The following is a 22487-nucleotide window of genomic DNA, read 5'->3' on the forward strand; positions in this document are numbered from 1 at the left end:
AAAATGTTAGGACTTTGATAGTAAACCACATATTAAAACTCAAAGCTTGCCCTCCATACCTGCACACGTAGGTGGTGGCATGCTCCAGGTGCCATTAGCCAGACAGGTGAGCATTTTTGGGCCATCCAGCTGCTGCCCCTCATTGCAAACGTAAGTGACGTTTTGTGGGTTAGCCCCTCCTGTTTGGATCTGAGCATTTTTCACAAAAGGTGGAGGCCCACAGGAACGTACTGAGGCTGCAGACACGTAAGAGCAGATGTCAAAGGTCATGGTGGGGACTCAAAATTATTCACATATTTCATTATTGAGAGGCTGTTTTAAACATATCGCTGCAGCGTGAGAACAACGGGTTTTAGAGCACGGTGCAGCTTTCCTAAAAACACAAGTAATTCATTTATCTCTTTTTTTTTCTCATTTATATTTTGCGGAAAACTGTAGCAGTAATTGACATTTACTACAGTATTTAAGTAACATATTGTCTCCATTATTCAAAATTTGCTATTTTAAACGTCCTCCGTTTCATACTTGTGTGTTTCCATTTTGTCCCTTTGTATTTCTCAGCAAATAATTTTGTCCCCTGTCCTTAGAGTTTTGCATATGAATTTGCTTTTCTTTGTAGTTAGTTATTTTTCTTTAACTCTGGTGTAATTTAAGGCAAGTGTTTACACTGTTCCCATTTTAACTCTGGTCACCGCTTAGACCAGTTGACGTAAAATATGACACAGTAACTAAATAAACTCTGGCTGATCATTTTTATTGGAGAAATGTAAAAACCTTTCCTTGCAGGTGACTATGTATAGAGCACAGAAAAGCACGTACTCTCTGTCGACGCTTTGAAATGAAAACATGAAATAGTGAAATGGTGACCTGCACTTTTCCAAATACTTGCACATAAACTCACCAACACACACTGGCTGCGTGCCGCTCCATGTTCCATCTCCTTGGCACGTCTGGACAGAGTCTCCCTGAGGTAAAATAGTGAAACAGAAAAACAGAGCAAGCTGATATCCATGTTTCAAATCCACAATCACCTTTTAATACTTTATAGAAACACTATTTTACTTTACATATTGCTGCATAATGTTGAAGAAATTTGCTTGCCCGCTTGAAAGAATTTAAATATATATTTTTGCAACTAAACTGGTTCAAATGCTAATACCTGCTTAGCACTAGTTCTCTATAGTTCTATATATTTCCAGACTAACACCAAACCACTGTGTTTGTATCCTGAGACCCACCTTTGCTCCAGACCAGAAAAAATAACCAGGTTCACCAGGAAGTAAAAATAAATTTATGAAACCAGCAGCTAGTAAAACGAGCTAGTTTTGCTTTAAACCTGCTGAATTTTAGACAACAAACCTGTTAATAACAGTAAGATTGGTCAGGAAATGCCACAAATGAATAACCCCAGGTGGTTTTAATAAACTCTGTTAAAAATGTTACGCAACTCTCATATAAAACATCAATTAGAAGGATAAAGACAGTGTCTAAACTGTGACTGTTTAACAGTGTTTATGAAGTAAATACATGCTATTAAAACATTTGTGGGAATAATGAAACACATATCATAATTTAGAAATGCAGATACACTTTGCAATGTCTACCTGTACTGTGGTTCTATAGGAAGTAATAATTTAACAGAAGGAAGCTCAAACATTTGCTAGCTGAAACATTTTTAGTTATGAAATGTGTTTAAATATTTGTGTTTTAAACACAAATAAAGCAAAATCAGTAGATGGACCCTAGTGCGTGCTCAGACTGACCTGCAGGAGATGTCTGTGTCAGGAAAAAGAGGCAGTTCTTCCTGCACCACTAACAGCTGAGGGTAAATCATGTGACGTACTGTAATCTGATTCTTTCCCAATAGATCTGAGTGTGCAGATGGTTAATGGTCTGACACAGCACTTTAAAAGTAGCCCTGGACCTGTGCACACCAATGAAATCATTCAAATTCTATAGTTATTTGGATCAAACCTCAAATGTTAAAACAAACAAAAAAAACACATATGTTTTGTGTTTTTATTTATATTTCACAAACTATTCCTATGTTCATGGTAGCAGGAGCGTGGCAGGTCTTTTGGAAGGATTTTGGTTTTCTAAATTAGATGCAAATTTCTGTCTCTCTTTTTTTCTTTTGATCTTTCCAGTTGTTGGGGCTTAACAGGTGAGCTTTGGTTTGATGATCACCTTCAGATCAAAGCCAGGCAGACAGGAGTACAGCACAAAGTCTCCATAGGTGTAGCTGTCGCCCTCCATGACACCGTGAAGAAGAGGAGACGGTTTCTCACACGTCACCACCTCACATGAAACCGAGATGATGCTCGGAGACCAGCTTCCTCCAACCTAACCACAAAACACAAACAACATAGCTTTGTGTAAAACATAACATTAATTGATAGAAAGAATGGTTACATAACCATAGAATCATCTCCAAAAATACACATATTTAAATGTATGCAAAAAATTGGGTATTTGAAGCTATAATTTGGTTTTAAACGAGGAAGAAAAGCCCATCAGTACCTGACACTCTGCTAGTGCTGACCCCTGCAGGTAGAAACCAGTAGGACATGAGAGGGTGATCGTGCCGCCAACAGGAGTGAGCTCTCTCCCATTGATTTGCAGGTGGGGGATGGAGACGTTGGTGGGTAACAGACAAGGGGCAGGAAGGCACTGAATGCTGTGTTTGGACCAGGTGCCATCACTCTGACAGGAAAGAGAGGCTCTACTTGTTGCCAATTTGTATCCATCCTCACATCTGGAGATCAGGAAATATAAAATACGAAAGAATATGTCTGATGTCAATTAGAAAAACAGAGGTGAGACGGTTACCTCCAAGGAGTATAACAAAACATTCAGCTCATAAAACAAGACAATGTTGTTTTGATGAGCATGACAAAAGATTTTAATATATATTGCAGAAGTAGGGTGAGTATTTACCTGTATGTGACCTGGTTGGGAAAGGTGAAGATGTCTCCCACCACTTGACCATGGGCTACTGCAGGTGGCTTTCCACAGTTCACAGGCTCACAGCGGATTCTGGGTTCCCCCCATCTGCCATCTCTTCCACAGGAGAGGAGCGAGGATCCTTTCAGCAGGTAGCCGGGACGACACATGTACATGACTGTTTCTGGAAAGGTAGTTGTGCCACCCTGTAGTACTGCATTGGGAACTACAGGCGGGGCAATGCTGCACCTCCCCCTACCACACACTGGCACCCCGGGGCTCCACACGCCTCCCTTCTCACACACTGCCTCAGAGGGACCTAGCAGTTTGTAGCCCTGATCACAGCTGAACTGAACTCGGTCTCCGCAGGCTTGGCCAGGGCCTGTGACCATTCCAAACCGAACCTCGGGCGGTGAACAGGCACAAGGTTGGCACTGAGGAACAGAGCCCACCCAGAGTCCCTGAGCTGAGCACCGCAGGATGGGATCGCCAACTACCTCGTATCCTTCAAAACAGATGTACTCCACCACGTTGTTGAAGTTGAACCCTGAGCCATTCACAAAGCCGTGACTAATGTCCTCAGGTGGGTCGCAGCTAATAATGTGACAACGCGGTGGGGGTTTGTCCCACAGTCCATCTGACTGGCAAACAACTGTGGGATCTCCAGTAAGCTTGTATCCTTCATCACATTCATACTTCAGTTTGTTGTTGAAACCAGTTTCTGACCCTAGCACACGACCATGGGGTATAGGAGATGGCCTCCCACAACGAGCTGGTACACAAGAAAGGTAGGCATGGCTCCAAGTACCATCAGCCTGGCAAACACTTTTAGATGTTCCTTTTAAGATAAAGCCAGGCTGACACCTCAGTTCAATTTCCTTATTATAGGTGTACTCTTTCCCTTGAACAGTGATGTCACTAGGTACTGTTGGGGGACCGCAGGACACCGGCTCACAGTGTGGCGTTTGACCGTTCCAGTTTCCATCTGCCTGGCAGGCAATGGTGTCCGTTCCCTTTAGGGAAAATCCAGGATGACATTCGAAGTGCAGAACTTCAGGGTACACAAAATCCCTCCCATGAGTCAAACAGTTAGCAACAACACCAGGATCACCACAGGATACAGGTTGACATATTGGCTCATCACCGGTCCAAAGTCGACCAGACACACACTGTCTTACAGGCTCTCCCACCAGCTCATAACCTTCCTCACAAGAATAGCTAACCACACTGCCAACAGGAGCATAAGTTACATTAATGGAGCCATGCTGTGGACTGGATGGTAATTCGCACTCAGTTGGGACACACGATGGGGCCGTTCCGTTCCAGCCCCCATCTTCCTGACATACCAGCCTGGTGTGGCGGCTGATGTCGTAACCTTGATGACAGCGATACTCAATCAATGTCCCGTGAAGAAAGTTCAAGTCCAAAGGGGAAGCTGGAATGGTGTCTTTTGGAGTAGTGTCCGACTCTGTCACCCTGACATAGTCTCCAAAGTCAACATGAGGAGGGAGTCCACAGTCAGAGGGTACACACATAGGAACAGAACTAGACCAGCCTGTCTCCTCACAGGTTAGATGATCCTGGCCAACAAGCTGGAACCCTGGGAAACAGCTATAGAAAATCGTAACGCCAAAACTGTGATCCTGACCCTCCACAAAACCATTTTCGATTGGTTGGGGAAGAGTGCAGGATATCTGTGTGCATACAGGGGGCTCTGAGTCCCACTCCCCATTAGCTAAGCACTTCAGAGTCTCTGGGCCGCGAAGCCGGAAACCACGGTGGCAGGAGTAGGTGGCACTATGACCATACTGGAGCTTTGTGTAAACCACTTTCCCACTGGCTATCTGTTTAGGGATGGAGCATTCGACAGGGCGACACGATGGAACCCCGCCAATCCATGCACCTCTGTCTCCACAAAGGACAATGGAGTCTCCTACTAAATTATGTCCAGTCCTACAGCTATACAGAGCTTTACTGAGGTACATCAGACCCTGGACGTCAACAAATCCGTTGGAAATCTCCACAGGCTGAGGACATTCAACTGGGATGCATTCTGGATAAGGAGTACTCCACTGGGAGCTGGCTAGACAAGATACAGAGTCTTCTTTTCTGAAAGTAAAGCCTCCCATGCATGTGTAGGTGATCACAGAGCTGAAGGGGAAAGAATGAGAGGCATTGTTTGGAGCACCAAAAGTCACCTCAGGCGGAGGTCCACAGAATACTTCCTTGCACACCGGAAATGTATCATTCCACTCCTGGGATGGAGTGCACCGTAGAACATTGGCGCCCTCCAGAATATAGCCATCCTCACAGGATAACTCCACAGTTCCAGACTCAGAGAACAGGCTCTTCAGGACCAGATGGCTCTCCTCTAGAGGTGGCTCTGGACACTTGACAGGAGAGCAGCGCGGAGGATTAGGTTGATCCCACTTTCCGTTCTTGAGGCAGGTGGAGACAGGATTCCCTCCAAGCTCATAACCCTCATCACAGAAATATTCCACCTTGCTGCCCACACGGAAGTTGGAGCCCCTGTAGTGTCCATGGACCACAGCAGGAGGAGGGTCGCAGGTCAAAAGGACACAGGTGGGTGGGTCATTGTTGGACCACTGTCGGTTAGCCTGACAAACTCGCTCTGGCCCACCCACCAGTTTGTAGCCGGCATTACAGGCGTAAGTCACCTTGTTATTGAAAGTGTATCGAGTTCTGACCTAAAAGAAAAGAAACACAAACATCCACAATTATAGAAAATGACAACAAATTCAAAAGTGCATTCTGTATTTTTGTCTTTTGTACTGACGTAGATGTATCCATTTAGCAGTACAGGCGGGGAGGAACAGGACACAGGAACACAAGTGGGCAGATTCCCTCCCCACTCTCCGTTAGCCTTGCAGATCCTCCTCTTCTCCCCTCGAATCAGGTACCCTGTCTCACAGCTGTACGCCACCACGGCTCCGAAGCTGTAGTTGGTTCCTCTCACATACCCTCGATCGATGCTCTCCGGTTTGGAGCACCTTACTGGCACACAATCAATCTCAAACGGCGAAGGCTCCCACATCCCTCCTAATAAGCATCGGAGTGTGGCGGTGGTATTTAGCATGAAACCCTCTTCACATTTGTAGCTCACTTCAGTGTTACTGGCATATTTGGGTTTGTTGACTGAATCTAAAATCGCATGGGAAACCTCAGGGGGGCGTAGGCAAAAGTTTGCGATGCAGCGAGGGGCCTCCATGCCATCGGGGGGCACCCATACTCCCTGAGCGTTGCACACCATCTTGGAATTGTTGCTGGCCGTGTATCCATCTGTGCAGTAGTAGCTGGCTGTGTCTCCAAACAGCTTGTGAGTCTCGTGTGGCACAGCGTGGTCGACAGCAGGGGGTGGGCCACAAGAGCGAGGGACACACTGCAGAAAGCCTTCAGTCCATTGGCCAGTGGGTAGACATTCCCTGGTTTCTGGGCCAATCAGAGTGTACCTAGCGAGCAAGCATTAAGAAATGTACAGACTTTTATTTCTTTTTACAGTGTCTTGATATTCATATCTTTTGAAGATCTGACCATTTTGTTATGTTGCAAGTTCATGTTATTGGAATTTTTTTTGATAGACTAAATTTGAAGTAGAACATATATAGTTTTATACAGTTAATGGTTTGCAGAACTAACTTTTGCTGCATTTACAGCTGCTGATATTTTGAGAAATGTTTCTTTGAACTTAGAACATCAAATGTCTGCCATTTTTGTTCATTTTAGGCTATTTATTTATATAAACGAATATTTATTAGGCTTTCTGGAATGCATTCTGGAATGCATTGATTCTGACTGCATTCCAGTCAGCATGAATGGAAAACATATGAAAAGATCCATGAGAATATTACAGGTTCTTTGTATTGTTGTTGAGACTTTGACTAGTCCATTCTAATGCAAGAATATGTGCTTTGTTTTGCTCTAAGGTGTAGATTAAAGCAAATGACACAGTGAAGAATCTATATCATTGTAGCTCTGGTTAATGTAAACCCAGTTATTTTTGAACTAATTAAGTTTTGATTTGATGTAGCAGATCCACATTTACCCTTCTTTGCAGATGTAGTGAACTTTATTTCCGACTTCATAGTTTTCTCCGACAATCACAGCATCTTTAAGTGCTGGCGGCTCGTTGCACAGGATGCTCACACAGCGAGGATTGGGCCGGCTCCACTCTCCTGTCGCTTCACAAACCACTTCCATGGAGCCCTGTGGTCTTTGCAATAACATAGCACTTAGTATAGACACTTGTTTATAGAGGTAATTTACTGCAGTAAAACAGACATCATCATCTGTAATTCATCCATACCTGTATCCCTCAGCACAGGTGTATTTAACAGTAGAGAGGTAGGTGTTCGTGTCGAGGACATAGCTTGCATGCTCCACAGTTGGTGGCCCCCCACAGGTCACCGGATAACAGATAGGTGGCGCCCCGCTCCACCTCAGAGTCGAGAGACAGTGGAACTCATAGGGCATCTGAGGCAGGAAGCCGTTTTTACAGCTGAGGGGCAACAAACAACAAAACTATTTTTATTTTCTGCAAAATCTAAGATCCTTTGTTGGATTGATGTTTGTCACAGTGATACGCAGTATGATGCACATGGTACCTGAAAGTCACCTTGCTTCCAAACGTAAAGTTGTTTCCTGTCATGACAGAGTTTTCAGGGACGCTTGGAATCGGGCAGGAGAGAGCTGCAGGGAGAAGATGGGAAAATGATTAATACCTGCTTGTTTTTATGCTTTCATATTGCAATTGCAACTTTTATGTTAAGACTTCAGAGCCTCGTGCAATAAATTTTTGATTAGATTAGTCTTCTCCAAGACGCCTTACATCATTTATGCACCACAACATTTTCCGTTCACTGTAAACATTTTAAAGAGACAAGCTGCTTCAATCCAGGGTGGAGCTCAAGGACAAAACTAGCTCACTGTAACATTTGTTTCCTCTCATAAAGATGACTCTAACGTGTCTAGTCACAAATAGAAACATTGTTTGTTAATGATATTATTCAAAGATAAAAAAAACCAGCAGCAATTATAAAATTACTGCATTTTCCACATGATATAATTCCTGATGCTAATATAACGTGAAGCAGTCAAAACCATATGTTGTGCGTAATATGTGCCTTTAAAAGAAAAATTGTGGTCAGCATGACAGTAAAAAGACTGAATGGGCCGAATACGTCAGACTGGCACTTCCACTTCCTCTATGAGTAACGTTGTGGCTCCGAGCCAAGATGGAGACACTGCAGTGGCCGAGAAAAAGGACAGGAAGAGAGCTGCTCATGTAATCCACCATTCATGCAACTCAAATAACACAGACTGTGAATCTGTCACCGTGTATCTGTAATATTTGCCTCTTCATAATAAATCTAAAAATGTATGTTTCTATATCCTGAATGTGTTGCATCCAATTTCCACACAGTCACAGCTGTAAACTGTAATGTTCGGGGTTGACAGAACTGTATAACTCAATACTATTATCAAATTTAAATACACTTGGAAGCCTGCCTGTACATGCATTAAACTATAAATGTACCTGTTTTATAACTGAGAAAGGCACTGAAACAGAACAACTGCGTTTAAATTCAAAATGTCAAAAATCAGCGTTAAAATGTGAAGTCAAATTTGAACCCACAATAAACTTGCTGCATGTGAATCAGTGCAGAAAATATAAAATAAAGGGAAATTATGTTTGGATTTTATTACTACTACTACTTAATTTGAGGCTTTGATCTAAAATCTGTGTCTCAGACTAGAAGACATAATTTTCAAGTGAAACCACATACTTGTATGCTAAAATATTCAGTAATTTTGTACAATTCCCCATTGTTACCAGACATAATAAAAACTTATTGTTGTTCCCAGAGCAGATTTTCTGTAAAGACAATAGACGTGCTGCAGTGTGAGATCATAGTTAAGATTAAGAGCCTCATTTTTTTATTCATGGCGAATATTCCTGCTTGAATAAGTTCATTGTTCTATGTTTTTTCTTGAACCTGAGCTCTCACCTCTGCAGTAAGGGACAGGATGGTCCCAGGTTCCTGATTCTAGGCAGTGGAGTCGTGAAGAGCCAATCAGCTCATAGCCGCTATCGCAGCCAAACGCCACAGCGCTGCCCACCAGAAAGCTGCTGCCGTCTCTCTGACCAAACTCTGGAGACCCAGGGTTCTGGCACTTCACTGGCTCTGAAATCATACAATCACAGGGTTTTCTCATTTTGAAAGTTTATACAAGTTTTAAGCATGACTCAAGGTTCTCTCATGATCTGCTAGCATCATAACTCATCCACTAATATGAAGCACGGAAACCCTGGTGTCGTCGTACCTGTGCAGTTTTTGCCGTCTCCGGTGTACGGGTGAATGCAGGTGCAGGAGTATGAGCCCTCCGTGTTCTGGCAGCTGGCGTGATCGTCGCAGTCAGACCCCAGCGCACACTCGTCCACATCTGAACTCAAACAGTCACATGCATGTAGAGATAGGCAGAACGAGTCGGGTATTTTGTTGTTTTGCAGTTTCGCTGCCAGCATCAGACGAGCATTGCGTCCTTTTACCCAGACAGGCAGGTGGATGTCCTCCCCACTGGCCGCTGTTGCTGCAGTGCACCTTGGCGTCTCCCAGCAGGTAAAAGCCGACGTTGCACTGGTAGACCACGGAGCTGCCTGCTTGGAAATCTGAACCCTGGTACAAACCGTTCTCCAGCGGGCGAGGAGGTCCACACGACACTCCTGCAACACACACGGAGAAAGAAATATACGGCGACCATGGGATTTCTGCTTCCAGCCAAGAATTTGCTACTAAACTCCAACAGCAAACATTAAAGTTATTATGGATGCATCTGGTTGAATAGTGGTTTTGGACCTTACTTGCACAGCTTGGCAGCGGATGGCTCCACTCGCCTTTGTTCTGGCACTGCAGCACTGGCTCCCCCACCAGGTAAAAGCCAGGATCACAAGACAGGTGCACCTGAGCGCCAGGGCTCACCTCCACACTGGAAGCATGCAGGTGGGGCACGGCGCTTTCCAACTTAGGGCAGTCTGCAGAAACAGAAACCCGTTGTACCTCATCACCAGATTTAATGGAAAAAGTCCTGCAACGTTTGTAAGTACTTGATAAATCTCTCCTACCAGCACAGAAAATACTGTTGAGGTTAACTTTGACTCGGCCTGCCACACCACTGAGAAAGTCGGGCCAAGCCAGCACGTTTCCTCTGTGGGTTACATGGGAAGCTGGACAGCTGCTGGCCAGAACCTTGATCTGTTTGTCCACAAAAAACAGATTTTATTTTTTTGTGAACACAAAGAAAAAAAAAGAAAAAAAAAATCACAAAAAAATTTGCCGTTTTGTGTTTCAAAGTCAGAAACACAAAACGGCATGTTTTGCACTTTAATATGTTTGTGTGACAACGTTGACCGCGAAAAGAGAAAGTCTGGCGTTTACCTGTTGAGGAGTGAGAACACGATCCCAGATGTTGAGCTGGCTGATGGAGCCCACAAAAGATTCAACAGCGTTGAAGCCCTCACCTCTCTCATCTTGGTCCTGACCCAAAACGAGAGCCCCGCCACCTGCAGAACACAAGCAGCACCGGGGTTAACGACTTTACAGAAAACCCACAAACATTTTCCCAGAAAATAAAGTGCGTTTGAGGAAAGCGTCCAGGCTGAGGATAGCACTACACCTGGGATAGGGGTGCCGACTGACAGGCCTTTGCCTCCGTCTGAGGGCTTCCCGTTGATGTAAATCCTCCAGTCGCCGTCCCAGCTCCGCCACGAAACACCGATGTGGTACCACTGACCCGTGTTCACAGCAGGGCAGTCAGAAATCCGCTGCTTACCATTTACATAGACCACCCACCTACCATCAAAATCAGATGGAAAAACAGCAGTTAAAGACGGTCAAACAGGAGTTTAAATTTTTCCAGATGGTTCTGCATTTCTGACCCGTTGTAGTCGATCAGCAGGAAAGCATTGTCGCTGCCTTCTACGGCGTAGGACACCGGGGTGCCGTAGTTATTCATGTCTGTTGACTTCATCCAGAAGGAGCAGGTGATTTCTGTCAGCGTCGGCATTACTCCATCCATCATCACGTAACCATGGATGCCAGACACCTCAAAGTCCAGGTTGAAGGCAGAGGACATCTCTGAGGACACACCAGAAAATAACAAGCAAACCATTTTTGTATTAAATGTGGGTTTGTCACAGCAGTATCTCATTTGATAGTGAAGAGAAACACATGATGAAATTAAGCTCTAAAACAGAAAAACTATAGCAAGCATAAATGACATTTAAGGCTAATACATTATCAAATAAATCACAATAAACTTTTCAATATTTCTTTAAATTAGATAAGTAGATCAACTGAGCATTTTCTTTTACTTTCAACATATAAAAGAATAAAAACAGAATGAAATAAAAACCTAAACAGAACTAAAAGAGTAAATTTGATCGACTATGCCCTTTAAATGTGTCGTGCTGTGCTTCCTTCAGCTGCCATGGTGTTGTGGCATCTGTCCTATACAGTAGTACCTGTCTCACACCTGGATCCGTTGAACCCAGGGAGGCAGCGGCAGGTGTAGGAGCCCAGACCGTCAAAGCAGCTGGCTCCGTTCAAGCAGGGGTTCGGGTTGCACTCGTCCACATCCACCTCACACAGCCTGCCTTGAAAGCCCTCCACACACTCACACCTGGACGGGCGATAAGGATGTTCAACAGTTTTTAAAACTCAGGTTCTTCTCAGTTTTTGTGAGCATTTAGCTACTATCATGACCTTTTTTTTTACCTGAAACTATTGACATCATCTATACAGGAGCCTCCATTGAGACATGGGGAGCTGTAGCATTCGTCAATGTTGACCTCACAGCGATCCCCAGAGAATCCCACGGCGCAGTTGCAGCTGTAGTCTCCTGTCAAGTCTTCACACACTCCTCCGTTCAAACACGGGCTGGACAGACACTCGTTGATTTCAAGCTCACAGAGAGAACCTGTGGAAATTTAAGAGGGATGTTGGAAAACTTTCTACGTCAGGAGTGTCAAACTCGTTTTTAATTTGGGCCACATCGAGATCAAAGTTTGATAAAATGCACTGCACAAAGGGAGTAAAATAAACTCCCTGTTCTCAACAGCAAGTGTGGGGAGCCAACTCCTCATTAAATTCAAATGTGTACAAACAGCAGAAAACATGTTCATGTTCACATGTGATCTGGTGAGTCCTCAGTTTTTAATGCTGCTCATGAATCAAAAACTGTCACTGACACCCAATACGAATTACCGTAGTTCAAACGCCTATCAGACTGTCTGATGAACAGCAACTTTTGCTTTTTAAAACTGAAAGAGATATTTAGCTGACATCAATGTTACTATGAACTGGAAGTGAAGTCCAGCTGAACGCCATAAATGCCTGTTTAGGACTGACCTGTGAAGCCCTCAGCACAGCTGCAGGAGAACTTATTGACCTCGTCCACACACAGCCCTTCATTGAGACACGGGGAGGAGAGGCACTCGTTCACCTCGCCCTCACACAGGGAGCCTAAATCAGACAAACAGAAAGTCTTTCATAACCTTCAAAGTATTAGTGAAGCCTTTATCGTTTTGTTTGATGGTGTCTGTACCTAAAAAGCCAGGTTTGCATTGACACTGGAAGTCCCCCATCCCATCCTTACACAGGCCTCCATTCTGGCAGGGGGCAGAGTCACACTCGTTTATGTCGACCTCACACTTTGCACCTGAGAGAGAAATGTCAGCGGCGTCACATGAGTGCCGTACAGCGGCGACATCTTGATATCCGATGAGCGGGATTTATTTATTTACCTGTGAATCCAGGCATGCAGGTGCAGACGTATCCCGCTCCAACCTCCTCGCATGTCCCCTTATTTTGACAGGGATTCAGGAAGCACTCATGGAAAACCTGAAGAAATTATTCAATTTAAATTTAGTGGCAAAGTTTTTGACCACCTGAGGATAATTTGTACAGAATCGATCTAAAGCCAGAAGCAGGTCTCTGAGTGCTAGTAATCTGCAGATTACTTCACTATAACTAATATAATCTTAAGAAATTATCAACTTCAAACAAACTCATATAGCTTACTGAAAACTTCCTCTGTAAGTTAGTTTTGTCTAACTAAGATATCTGCTGTAGAAGCAAGACAAAAGACTAACACTTTATTTGACAGGGTGTGCATAACACTGACATGATACCATCATAAACATGATATAACAACCTGAACATGAAGAAGTCTTCATGAATGTTTACGTCTGTTGTCATGAAGTGTCATTCGGCGAATAATGACACTCTTAATACAAAGTCCATTAAAACTTTGCGTCAAAGGTATCCTTATTTACCGAATGACTCTTCATGACAACAGTCGTAAACATTCATGAAGGTGTTATGTTTGTAATCGCGTGATGTCAGTCTTATGCACACCCTGTCAAATAATCTTTTATGTAACTGACAAAAGATATTTGGTTAGATTTTGTGTTTTTGCAGGGATACACAACATATTTCTAAAGCTTAAAATATAATTTATTCTTAGAGTAAAGCAGGTTTTACACTCTATATACGTTGTATTTTGTAGCAATACAGGGAGAGGTGGCAATTGAGACGAAATTAAACGCGTTCCAAGAGGGATTTAAGACAGAAATAGACGATACCCAAAATGTCCTCAATGTTTTCATTTCACAGTGGCAAGACAGGAGACAGAGCAGATTTTTATTTTGATCAATAATCACCTGACTGCTGACTTGGTAGTCCTCAATGACCTCCACTTCTGGAGCAGGAGTTACGCTCTCCTCCTTAGCGAGAAAGCTTGAGCTAAAACCTGACAATGACACCCAGAGACTGTAAAATGTGAGCAGAGGGAAGTCTGTAAAAAAAAAAAGCCTCAGTGGGAGGTTTCTGATTTTGGTGGAAGGCAATAAAACTAATTGAAGAGGGGCCAAAAGTCAATGCCCAATTCACTGCAAGTCGCCATCGTATCAACTCCTTCTCACTACATGCTGTCAAATTAATGCAGAAAACTACAAAACCATCGTTAAAAAAACTTGCCATTAGCTAGAAGACTGGCAGACAAGCAGGAAAAAGGTCTGTGTTTAAATTCATAACTGGCGCTTTGCTGTAACCACTGTTCATTTTTGCACTTCGGCATGCAGTGCGGTTTATTTTCTATTGCTTCACAGCAATAAAAACCTTATTATTACCACGTCCCCTGATCCTGCTCAGTAATCCTGTTTCCAATTGGATTGAGCTGTCAAGAGACAGATCAGCCACCACACAAGTGGCGTTTTACATGGGAAAGCCTGACACAAAGCAGTTCCTTTACAGCAACGTTGACGTAACTTGGCTCTTTCTACAGAGAGTTAATATAACTCACATGTCAGCCTAACACTGTACAACATGGTCAACCCATGAAAATCACTTTAGTCTTCTGGATTTATCTCATCTGGTGTTTCTTTTCAAATTATGATCTGTATACACACTAATAGAATCTTAAACAATTTGGTAAAACTAAGATGATGATGTCACAACTTTGAAGGCTCCTCACAAGTCAAGACAATATCAGAGTTTACCAGAGGCACACCTGTCCTTTTCAGACAAGATGGGGAAGCCAAAAGAAATCAGCCGAGCTATCGGGAAGAGAAAAGTGGAGGCGAACAAGTCTGGTTCACTTCCAGATGCCTGAAGGTGCCATCTGCTCAAACAATTTTTATGCAAAGACCAGCAGCATGAAGCCGTCGTCCTGTTCAGGAAGGAGACGGCTTCTGTGTTCCAGAAGTGAACGTGTTTTTGTTTGAAATGTGAAAATCAACTCAGAACAAAACCAAAAGACTTTGTGAGGATGCTGTCTGAGGTTGGTAAGAGACTCTAGCTACTCTCCTATTTGTGCCTTTACTACAAAACTGAGATCATAAGTTGGAAAAGTTCTCAGGAACATCTTAAATTCTGGAGACATTTTAGTGTGCGTCACAAAATAGATTGAAGAAGTCACTCAAGACATGAGGCTGGGCATAGATGGGTCTTCCAAATGAACAATGATACTAAGATTACTGCCAAAGTGGTCACAGTGGCTTAATGATCAATCAGGAAGCGCTGATTTCAGTCAAAATCAGCAAGATAAAGCATCTGGTTTATTGAAGGTCCTCAACTTCTACCAATAAAGATCGTAGAAAGGCTCCCTACATTACCTGACGAGATCAAGTTCAGTCATTTGTTTACCAAAACCGTTTTATGGCAGAAAGACTCACTGGAGCAGTGCTGTATGCTGGACGCCCCGGTTATCGTGGTGGTCCCATAGAAGGGGCAGGAGAGGCAGTACGAGCGTCCGTGATCGGGCTGGTAGTAATCCCTTGGACACGGGTAGCAGGGAACCAGACCAGTGCGGGAAAAATGACCTGCCATGCAGGGAACTGCAAGAAGGAAGAGGAAAAATGAGAGCAAATAAAGTAATTAAGAACGATTAAAAAATGTCAAAGATGATCAGATGGTAGCATTCAGTGAGGAAAATCCAAACTGAAGCCTAATGTTTATATAAAAAACTTATTTTATGTGTTTTGTCAGGATAGTTTTATAAAATTTGCTAAATTACCAGTAATCCATCCATATTTAAGGCAGAAATCAAGTCAAACTTTGAAGAAATAAAGATGATAAAGCTACAAAGAGTGCCAGCATTATTAGACTGCATCACCTCCACACTCTGCCTCATCCACTGCTCCTCTGGTGACTGTAGAGGTTCCACCAGGACAGACTAAACATTTCCTGGCACCATAACCAGGCTGGAAGTGACCCAGTGGGCAGGACTCGCAGATCTCCAGTCCATTCAGCGAGTGGCTGCCAGGTTTACATTGCCCTGCAGACACACACATATCACACCATCAAGAAACCAGAAAAAGCTTTACTTTTATTTGTGAGAACAAGCTTAAAACAAATCAGTTTACACCTAATTGATGGTCAAAATGCTGATTAACAATGAAAAGCCTGACATTTGTTCTCAAACACACCTTTGCACTCGGTGATGCTGCGGGAGTGCATATAGGCTGTAGATGTCCCCTCAGGGCAGGACTTGCACTCCAGTTGACCTTCCTGGTCTTGGTAGGACCCCAGCCAGCAGCTCTCACACTCGTTATGCTCCAGCGAAAAGTAAGTGCCCACTGGACATTGGACTGCAACAAGAAGGCTCACACTAAGCGATTTCCTGGAACATATAAATCTTGCACAGCACTATTAGTCATGCTGTAAATGTAGTGTGCATAAAATTAAATGAATTTAAGTCAAAATGTGTTCTCTTCAAGCTTACCACACATTCTGCCTTTGAGCACTGAGCCTGGCCTGCAGAACAATGAGGCCTTTTTGCTCTCCAGCGATTTGGGATCAGAAATGATCATCTCTGAGGAGACGTGGTAGCTGGACAGAGGCTGTTTCGCCAGCGTTCGTTTCAAGCGATTGGTGAGCTGCTCGAGCGTCCGCAGAAGCCTCTTCTGATTGGCCACTTCGACTGAGTCATTTCTCGACAGAGGCAAAGGGATGCTTGCTGGGAGAACGGCCAAAGATTAGTGCTTTGACAACAGAAATATTTCTAAACAACTTCATGAGTATTGCTTAGCAACCGGCATGTTTGCGTAATTTGGAGGCGTGTACGCTTCTGCTGTCCTGCTCTGTGGTGCACACTAGTCTCCACCAAAATGATTAGCAATACCATTTGTTCATGCTCAAAACCGTCACGCTAATGTTGTCAGATTCCTGTCTATTCTTGTGTTAAGGGTGTTACGATTGCTTTTGCCGACAGATTTTGCAATCAAATTCAAAATCAGTTTCCTTAAACACACAGAATGTTGTTGTACCTGTGATGTTGAAGTAAATTTGGATCTTGTGGTCTTTGGTCGGACCTCTGATCTTCCTGTGCCTCTTGGAGCGATGCCTCATGCTGCCATCTTGCTGCTGACTTGGGAGCTGTCGGGTGCCTGTGGCAAAGCCTGACTCAAAGTAGGCATAGTCCTGCGCACCCTGAGAGCCCCAGTTGTTGGCCCATCCTCCTGGTGCTGTTTGAAAGGCAAAAACAAACAACAATCGGCTGATAACGCTTCACTTAAACCGAAGGTTAGATGTCTTGTTTAGAGTAAGAACATCTACAGACGCCTACCAATTGAAAATCCATTCTCATAGTCATAGTTGTACTCCAGGCAGTGACCCTGGGACATGACCTCCAGTTTGCAGGTGATTTCATCACTGCTACAAATAGAGGGAAGCTACAGAGAAAAGGAAAACACGGTTAATCGTGCTCTTTGTGTATTTCTGAGTGTGTGTGAGTACTGGCCCTCACCATGCTTCCCAGTTTGGCATTGAAATGACCAGCAAACGACTTGACCAGGTCTGCATCGTCGCATCGAGATGCTTTGAACAACATCTCAAAGGGCTTATATCCGTTGTTAGCTATGCGGTTCACTGAAACAGAGAAAAGAGGCGATTTGTGATATTTTACCCCATTGAGAGCAATTTGATCATGAACTAGAGCTGCAGTGGCTCAGGTTGCCGGTTCAAAACCCTACTCCATCCTTCTTGGAATTTGATAAAGTAAAGGCCATTTCATCATTTTACCATTCATAAACTGTTCCAGACGTCTCAGAAGTATCTTAGAAAAGAAATGGGCAGTCTGTAAAACGTACAGACAGTTCAGCATGAGCTGCACTCACAGGAGCAGTCTGGCCTGTCTGAAGAGTATGCCGGCTCCCAAACGCCATTGTAGGCACAGAAGTAGCTCTGCACTGCATCTTGAGCAAAGCTATAGCCTTCTTTACACTGAAGAGTACAATTAACCCCCTCCTCGTCTTCAGAGCAGATGAACTTTCCATTCACTGGGACATACGGCTGCTCACAAGTAGACCCTGGACAAGACAAAGAATGACATTAATCACTTAAATCCATCATAAAAAAATAGCGATGAGATTCTGCCTCATTGGATTTGAATTTTAAGAAACATTCATTTCAGTGAATGTGAGCAGTGGGGGCAATGTGGGAAACAGGATAAGCCGCCTCAAAGTCCATGGACACTTTCCAACAGGAGTTTGTTACTTTATTAAATGTTTTTTATTAATCCCGTGTAATAAATTATCTAATTTTTGACTTTTCAACAGCTATAAGCCATAAAATCTACTCCGTATATGTAATGAATACGTATGTCGTCATATATTATATGTTCACTGGGATTCCTGAATAATTTTACATTTTATTTTAATTTATTGAGATGCACTTGTATACTTTCAACAGGTAGGCCTAGAAAACAGGAACACTTTAAATAAACTCTTGTTTTGATTTATTTTCTTAGACTCAAATGTTTGCTTTTCTGTTAATATTTAGATGCTACTTAAAAATTCAACATGTGGCGCAACACTGTAATTTTAATTTAAAAAAATGTAATTGAAAAAGGATTTTAAAAAATTGCCATAGAATAAAATAGATTCTTAATTCACACCTTGCACAGTTATTGTGAGGTTGCAGATGCGGCTGTTTCCTGCTGTATCCGTTGCAGTGTACTGGACCACAGTTTCTCCTACTGGGAACAGCGAGCCCGGTTTATGGCTACTGGTCACAGTGAGGCGACCACCTACAGAGCAAAGAAACAGTGCAATAAACCAAAACTGAATCACCGTAATCATAATATATTCAAATAAAAATCCACAATCATCCCAACTGTTCAAACTACACAACCAGAAGCTGCATTTCTTTAAGTTACTCTGATTTAAAAGTGGTTTTCTTCATGTCCTGTAGGGGGCAGGCTTGGGATTAGATTGTCATCTGAAGGTTGTGAGTCACTCTTGTAGGTAGACTGTAGAGCTTTATACAAATAAATTGCATCTGTCTGAAGCTCTTAAAGAATGTAAATGCATAAAGGTTGTTAGAAAGTAGGAGCTGTGTTGTGTGCTGGTGTGTGATGCTTCGAGGTTTGCCTGCAGGCCAGAAACAGGCTGTGGGAACAAAAAGAACAATGAGCACATCTGTAAGAGCGAGACACACAGAATGCATTGAGAAAAGTGAGGGATTTGCCTTTGACTCGACTCCAGTCCACCTCCTCCAGTAACAGCGGCAAATATCGTTCCAGAGGGACTGGCACGCGTCTGGAGTCTCCCTTTACGTTTTATTTTAGTGCGTGTGTTTGTATGTGTGCGCCTAACGAATCTTGACTATAAATAGAGTTGGCATCAGGGTGTGGGCCTGGAAAAACAAAACACTGACGTCGAAGCGGCGCTGTGCTGACGTCGTGTGGACCTGGACCAGCCGCAGCAGTGGCAGTCTGTTATTAGAGTGCATGTGTGCGTGTTTGCGTGTGTGTGTGTGTGTGTGTGTGTGTGTGTGTGTGTGTGTGTGTGTGTGTGTGTGTGTGTGTGTGTGTGTGTGTGTTATTGAGGTCGTTTGATGGGGGCTCACCTCCGCAGACAGGTGGGAAGTGATTACTCTGAGTTGTTTGTGAGCGGGACGTTAGGTTTGGAGCTCATTAACTCACGAGAGCACTTTGGTGTTAACAAAGTGCAGATAAAGAGTCGGAGTAAGTGAAGTCGAGCTATTTGGAACAGCTGCAGTGCCAAGAGAAAGCGTCCAATATTTAGTCTGTTTGCTAGACTGGCCTTCCAGCACTGCTCTGCTGGAAGATTAGTCTGAACAGATTGTTTATTAGATCATCATAACAATAGCAGGTGTCCAGCCCAGCACTCAGCTTTTTAAGAAAACATCTGGGTCATTTATTTTAATGTGCTACGTATGAAACCATCATTTTGTCACTCACCAACAGATTTTAGAAACACAGCTATGAAATGAAGTTAACAGGATCTCTGATATGTTCAATATACTGACCTTCAGATGTCTAACTTTATACCATCGTGTTCAAACATCAATAACTGTCTTTACTTGTCTGCAGCTAATTTACTGGGGACTTCAGTTTCTCCAAACATTTCCAAATAGATCCCTCTCCCATTGCTACTTCGGAAAAAGTAGCGGCTAATTATGGTATGTTCACACCGAACGCATTTTGAGCGTCTGGCGCGGCACAATTTGAACCGTTTTGAGTCTTCGACGCGTCTGACACTCCACACAGACTTTGAATATAAACCAGACAAGCTTGATGCTCAAAATGCTTTCGGTGTGAATGCAGCAAAACTGCTCAAGTTTTGCTGCATTCAGTACATTAGTGCATTTGCCATAAGAAGCAAGTTCACTTTGATACGCTGATCCTAGTATCGGTGATTAAAATTTATATTTACCCCTACAGGACTGAAGTTGGAATCAAAATGGTTTCACTCTGGATGAAAAATTGAACATTAATTTCTAACATTTTGGGGGGTTTTTTTTTACACTCTTTTCTAAGTTTTATTTAACTTTGGAGATGAACTCTTCAAATTGGTTAACAGAGATCTGCCCATTATAATGGGATCCAAATGAGCCCTCAAAGGGACGCCGTTTTAGATTTTGCTCTTGTTCAAATCTAAACCAAATAAAATGATTATTACCAGGACTATGCAGAACCTGGGGACATGCTGAGAAAACATGCAGGATACCGGCCTGTGAGGAGTGAAGTTATATGGACCGGGTCTATCGCATACGTATGATTTATACAAATACACAACAAAAAACAGCTTCTGCATCATTGAAAAATCTTTAGAAGATCTCTGGTGCCAACAAGACAATGAATAATTAAACAGTAAGTCAAAATCACTTCAGAGATAAAGACACCAAAAATACAGTCTTTGAAACACAAAAAGCTACTTTATCATTAACATTCTGCTCATACAGAATAACCTCTAGATCCACAATCACTGCTTATTTTCACTCAGGGTACTCGATCCAGATCCTGTTACGTGTAAACTGGGCTTGTCTCCTAAAAGCTGCCAAAAATATTTCCTTCGTCTCAAAGCTCAAAGATAATATTTTTAAAACTTTCACACGAAAAACAAGCTTTACAGTATTTTATTGCGAAATTTTGCTGCAGCTATACTATCCCAGGTTAACTCTTCTTTTAAAAGTCAACTTTGTGTTCAAAACGTAGATCATCTCACAGTTTAGTAAAGTATTTCTCAAGACCGTTTTTAGATGCATTTTTATAGTTTGCAAAGAAGTTAGAGTTGAGAAGGAAGGGCAACAAGAAGGTGCTACTTTAAACAGAAACAAATTTCAATGCAATCTCTCTAAAATATTAACTACATGTTTACGTAAAAATGCAATGATAAAGTTATAAAAAATACCGGCTCTGTTAAGGCCTTTGTTTTCCTCCATGTTTTATTTCCACGTAAGCATATCAGGCTTGACTGACCTATGAAATATGTGCACACATGGTCTGAGCTACAGTCATGGGAAAAAGGAAACAATTTTATGACTGTCAGTGCAGTCATGGAAATAACCTAGTCCACCTTTAATGCTTCGATAATATTGAAGAAGGAAAGAGGCAATCATGTTCTACTAACGACCTGCAAAGCAGAACCTGATCATCAGCGACTGCAACTACTGCTTCTTTAAAGCAGCAGTTTGTGTAGTTTGCAGAATGAAAAGATGTTTTCCTAACACAATGTAAAGACAGAAAGACTTTGGCAGTGACCTTGGAGAATCATTTGTTGCTGCTCAGCAGTGTGAAGTCACATAAGGCTTTTTCCAATTTCAAAGGCAATGAGAACGATGTTTGCGAGTTGAAACCTTTTAGAACAGCTGCTGGTCCTCCCAGGAGCAGAAAAAAAACCTCAAAATCTTTTCCTAGTTTGCAGTGAAAGTTCTGAAACAACATCTATTACACTGAGGAGACCAATCTGGAAAAAGTATCTCATAAAACAATGAAACATGGTGACATGGGAGAGATGAATCTTATTTGCTGCTTCTGAACCTGGGAAACCATCAGTCACTGATTCCAACATGAACTTATTATTCTAGAGTCAAATGTCCAACAGTGAAAGATTGGGTCATGAAAGAGAGAGATCATCTAAACCACAGAACAGAATTGCTGAAAAAGAAAACAAGACGTTGCAATGGTTTGATCAAAATCCTGACATCAATGCAAGCACAAATGTCCCAAAATTTTGATAATTTATTGAAACATTGAAGAAGATTTGACTAAAATTCCAACATAATGATGAGAGAGAAAACAAGTTCTGACAATGATCCATATTATCCCTTCCAGAACGAAAGGGGCACCCGACGAGCCAGCCGAACTTGCAGTACCATGTTTCTGCCACACTTTGTGCTATCTGAAAGGGGAGACATTGTGCTTTCCAGTCAATCTCGGGTTATTATGGTAATTTCATCCCCACCGTAGCAAGGGGAGAAATTAATCTGAGGGGTGCTCTTTGGTAAATTACAAAAATGACTTGCTAGATATTAAAAGTTCCAGTTATGGATAGATGGGCAAATACATTTACTCACAGCACATTTAAAGAACTGCGAACAATTAATATAAGCAAAAATATCCGGGCGAAGATTTGAAACTTAGGTCATAAAGAGATAAAGGGGATTCTAACTACCATAGCAGCATTGTGAACATCTTTTCCCATAACAGTATGGACTGTAATG

At 42.8% G+C, this 22487-nt stretch overlaps 1 protein-coding gene across 2 annotated transcripts in view; it reads right to left on the reverse strand.

The window, feature by feature from the left end:
* svep1 (sushi, von Willebrand factor type A, EGF and pentraxin domain containing 1) overlaps nucleotides 1-22487 on the reverse strand; it is an 85143-nt gene that overhangs the window by 5955 nt on the left and 56701 nt on the right. For both annotated transcript variants that reach the window (XM_055060152.1, XM_055060151.1), the window contains exons 11-42: nucleotides 18415-18546; nucleotides 17636-17827; nucleotides 17266-17387; nucleotides 17086-17191; nucleotides 16787-16984; nucleotides 16243-16476; nucleotides 15947-16108; nucleotides 15634-15795; nucleotides 15194-15355; nucleotides 13682-13770; nucleotides 12764-12860; nucleotides 12565-12678; nucleotides 12369-12482; nucleotides 11736-11937; nucleotides 11483-11640; nucleotides 10898-11096; nucleotides 10636-10811; nucleotides 10398-10522; nucleotides 10085-10214; nucleotides 9824-9994; nucleotides 9512-9685; nucleotides 9286-9405; nucleotides 8970-9146; nucleotides 7566-7650; nucleotides 7268-7459; nucleotides 7007-7174; nucleotides 5741-6413; nucleotides 2938-5651; nucleotides 2521-2755; nucleotides 2188-2343; nucleotides 902-965; nucleotides 60-236 (exon numbers count right to left, since the gene is read on the reverse strand). In XM_055060152.1, coding sequence (XP_054916127.1) covers nucleotides 60-236; nucleotides 902-965; nucleotides 2188-2343; nucleotides 2521-2755; nucleotides 2938-5651; nucleotides 5741-6413; nucleotides 7007-7174; nucleotides 7268-7459; nucleotides 7566-7650; nucleotides 8970-9146; nucleotides 9286-9405; nucleotides 9512-9685; nucleotides 9824-9994; nucleotides 10085-10214; nucleotides 10398-10522; nucleotides 10636-10811; nucleotides 10898-11096; nucleotides 11483-11640; nucleotides 11736-11937; nucleotides 12369-12482; nucleotides 12565-12678; nucleotides 12764-12860; nucleotides 13682-13770; nucleotides 15194-15355; nucleotides 15634-15795; nucleotides 15947-16108; nucleotides 16243-16476; nucleotides 16787-16984; nucleotides 17086-17191; nucleotides 17266-17387; nucleotides 17636-17827; nucleotides 18415-18546 — 7980 coding nt within the window. The remainder of the gene's footprint in view (nucleotides 1-59; nucleotides 237-901; nucleotides 966-2187; nucleotides 2344-2520; nucleotides 2756-2937; nucleotides 5652-5740; nucleotides 6414-7006; nucleotides 7175-7267; nucleotides 7460-7565; nucleotides 7651-8969; nucleotides 9147-9285; nucleotides 9406-9511; nucleotides 9686-9823; nucleotides 9995-10084; nucleotides 10215-10397; nucleotides 10523-10635; nucleotides 10812-10897; nucleotides 11097-11482; nucleotides 11641-11735; nucleotides 11938-12368; nucleotides 12483-12564; nucleotides 12679-12763; nucleotides 12861-13681; nucleotides 13771-15193; nucleotides 15356-15633; nucleotides 15796-15946; nucleotides 16109-16242; nucleotides 16477-16786; nucleotides 16985-17085; nucleotides 17192-17265; nucleotides 17388-17635; nucleotides 17828-18414; nucleotides 18547-22487) is intronic.

The sequence above is a fragment of the Poeciliopsis prolifica genome, unplaced genomic scaffold, assembly GCF_027474105.1.
Source record: "Poeciliopsis prolifica strain line A6 unplaced genomic scaffold, Auburn_PproV2 SCAFFOLD058, whole genome shotgun sequence".
Classification (NCBI taxonomy): Eukaryota; Metazoa; Chordata; class Actinopteri; order Cyprinodontiformes; family Poeciliidae; genus Poeciliopsis; species Poeciliopsis prolifica.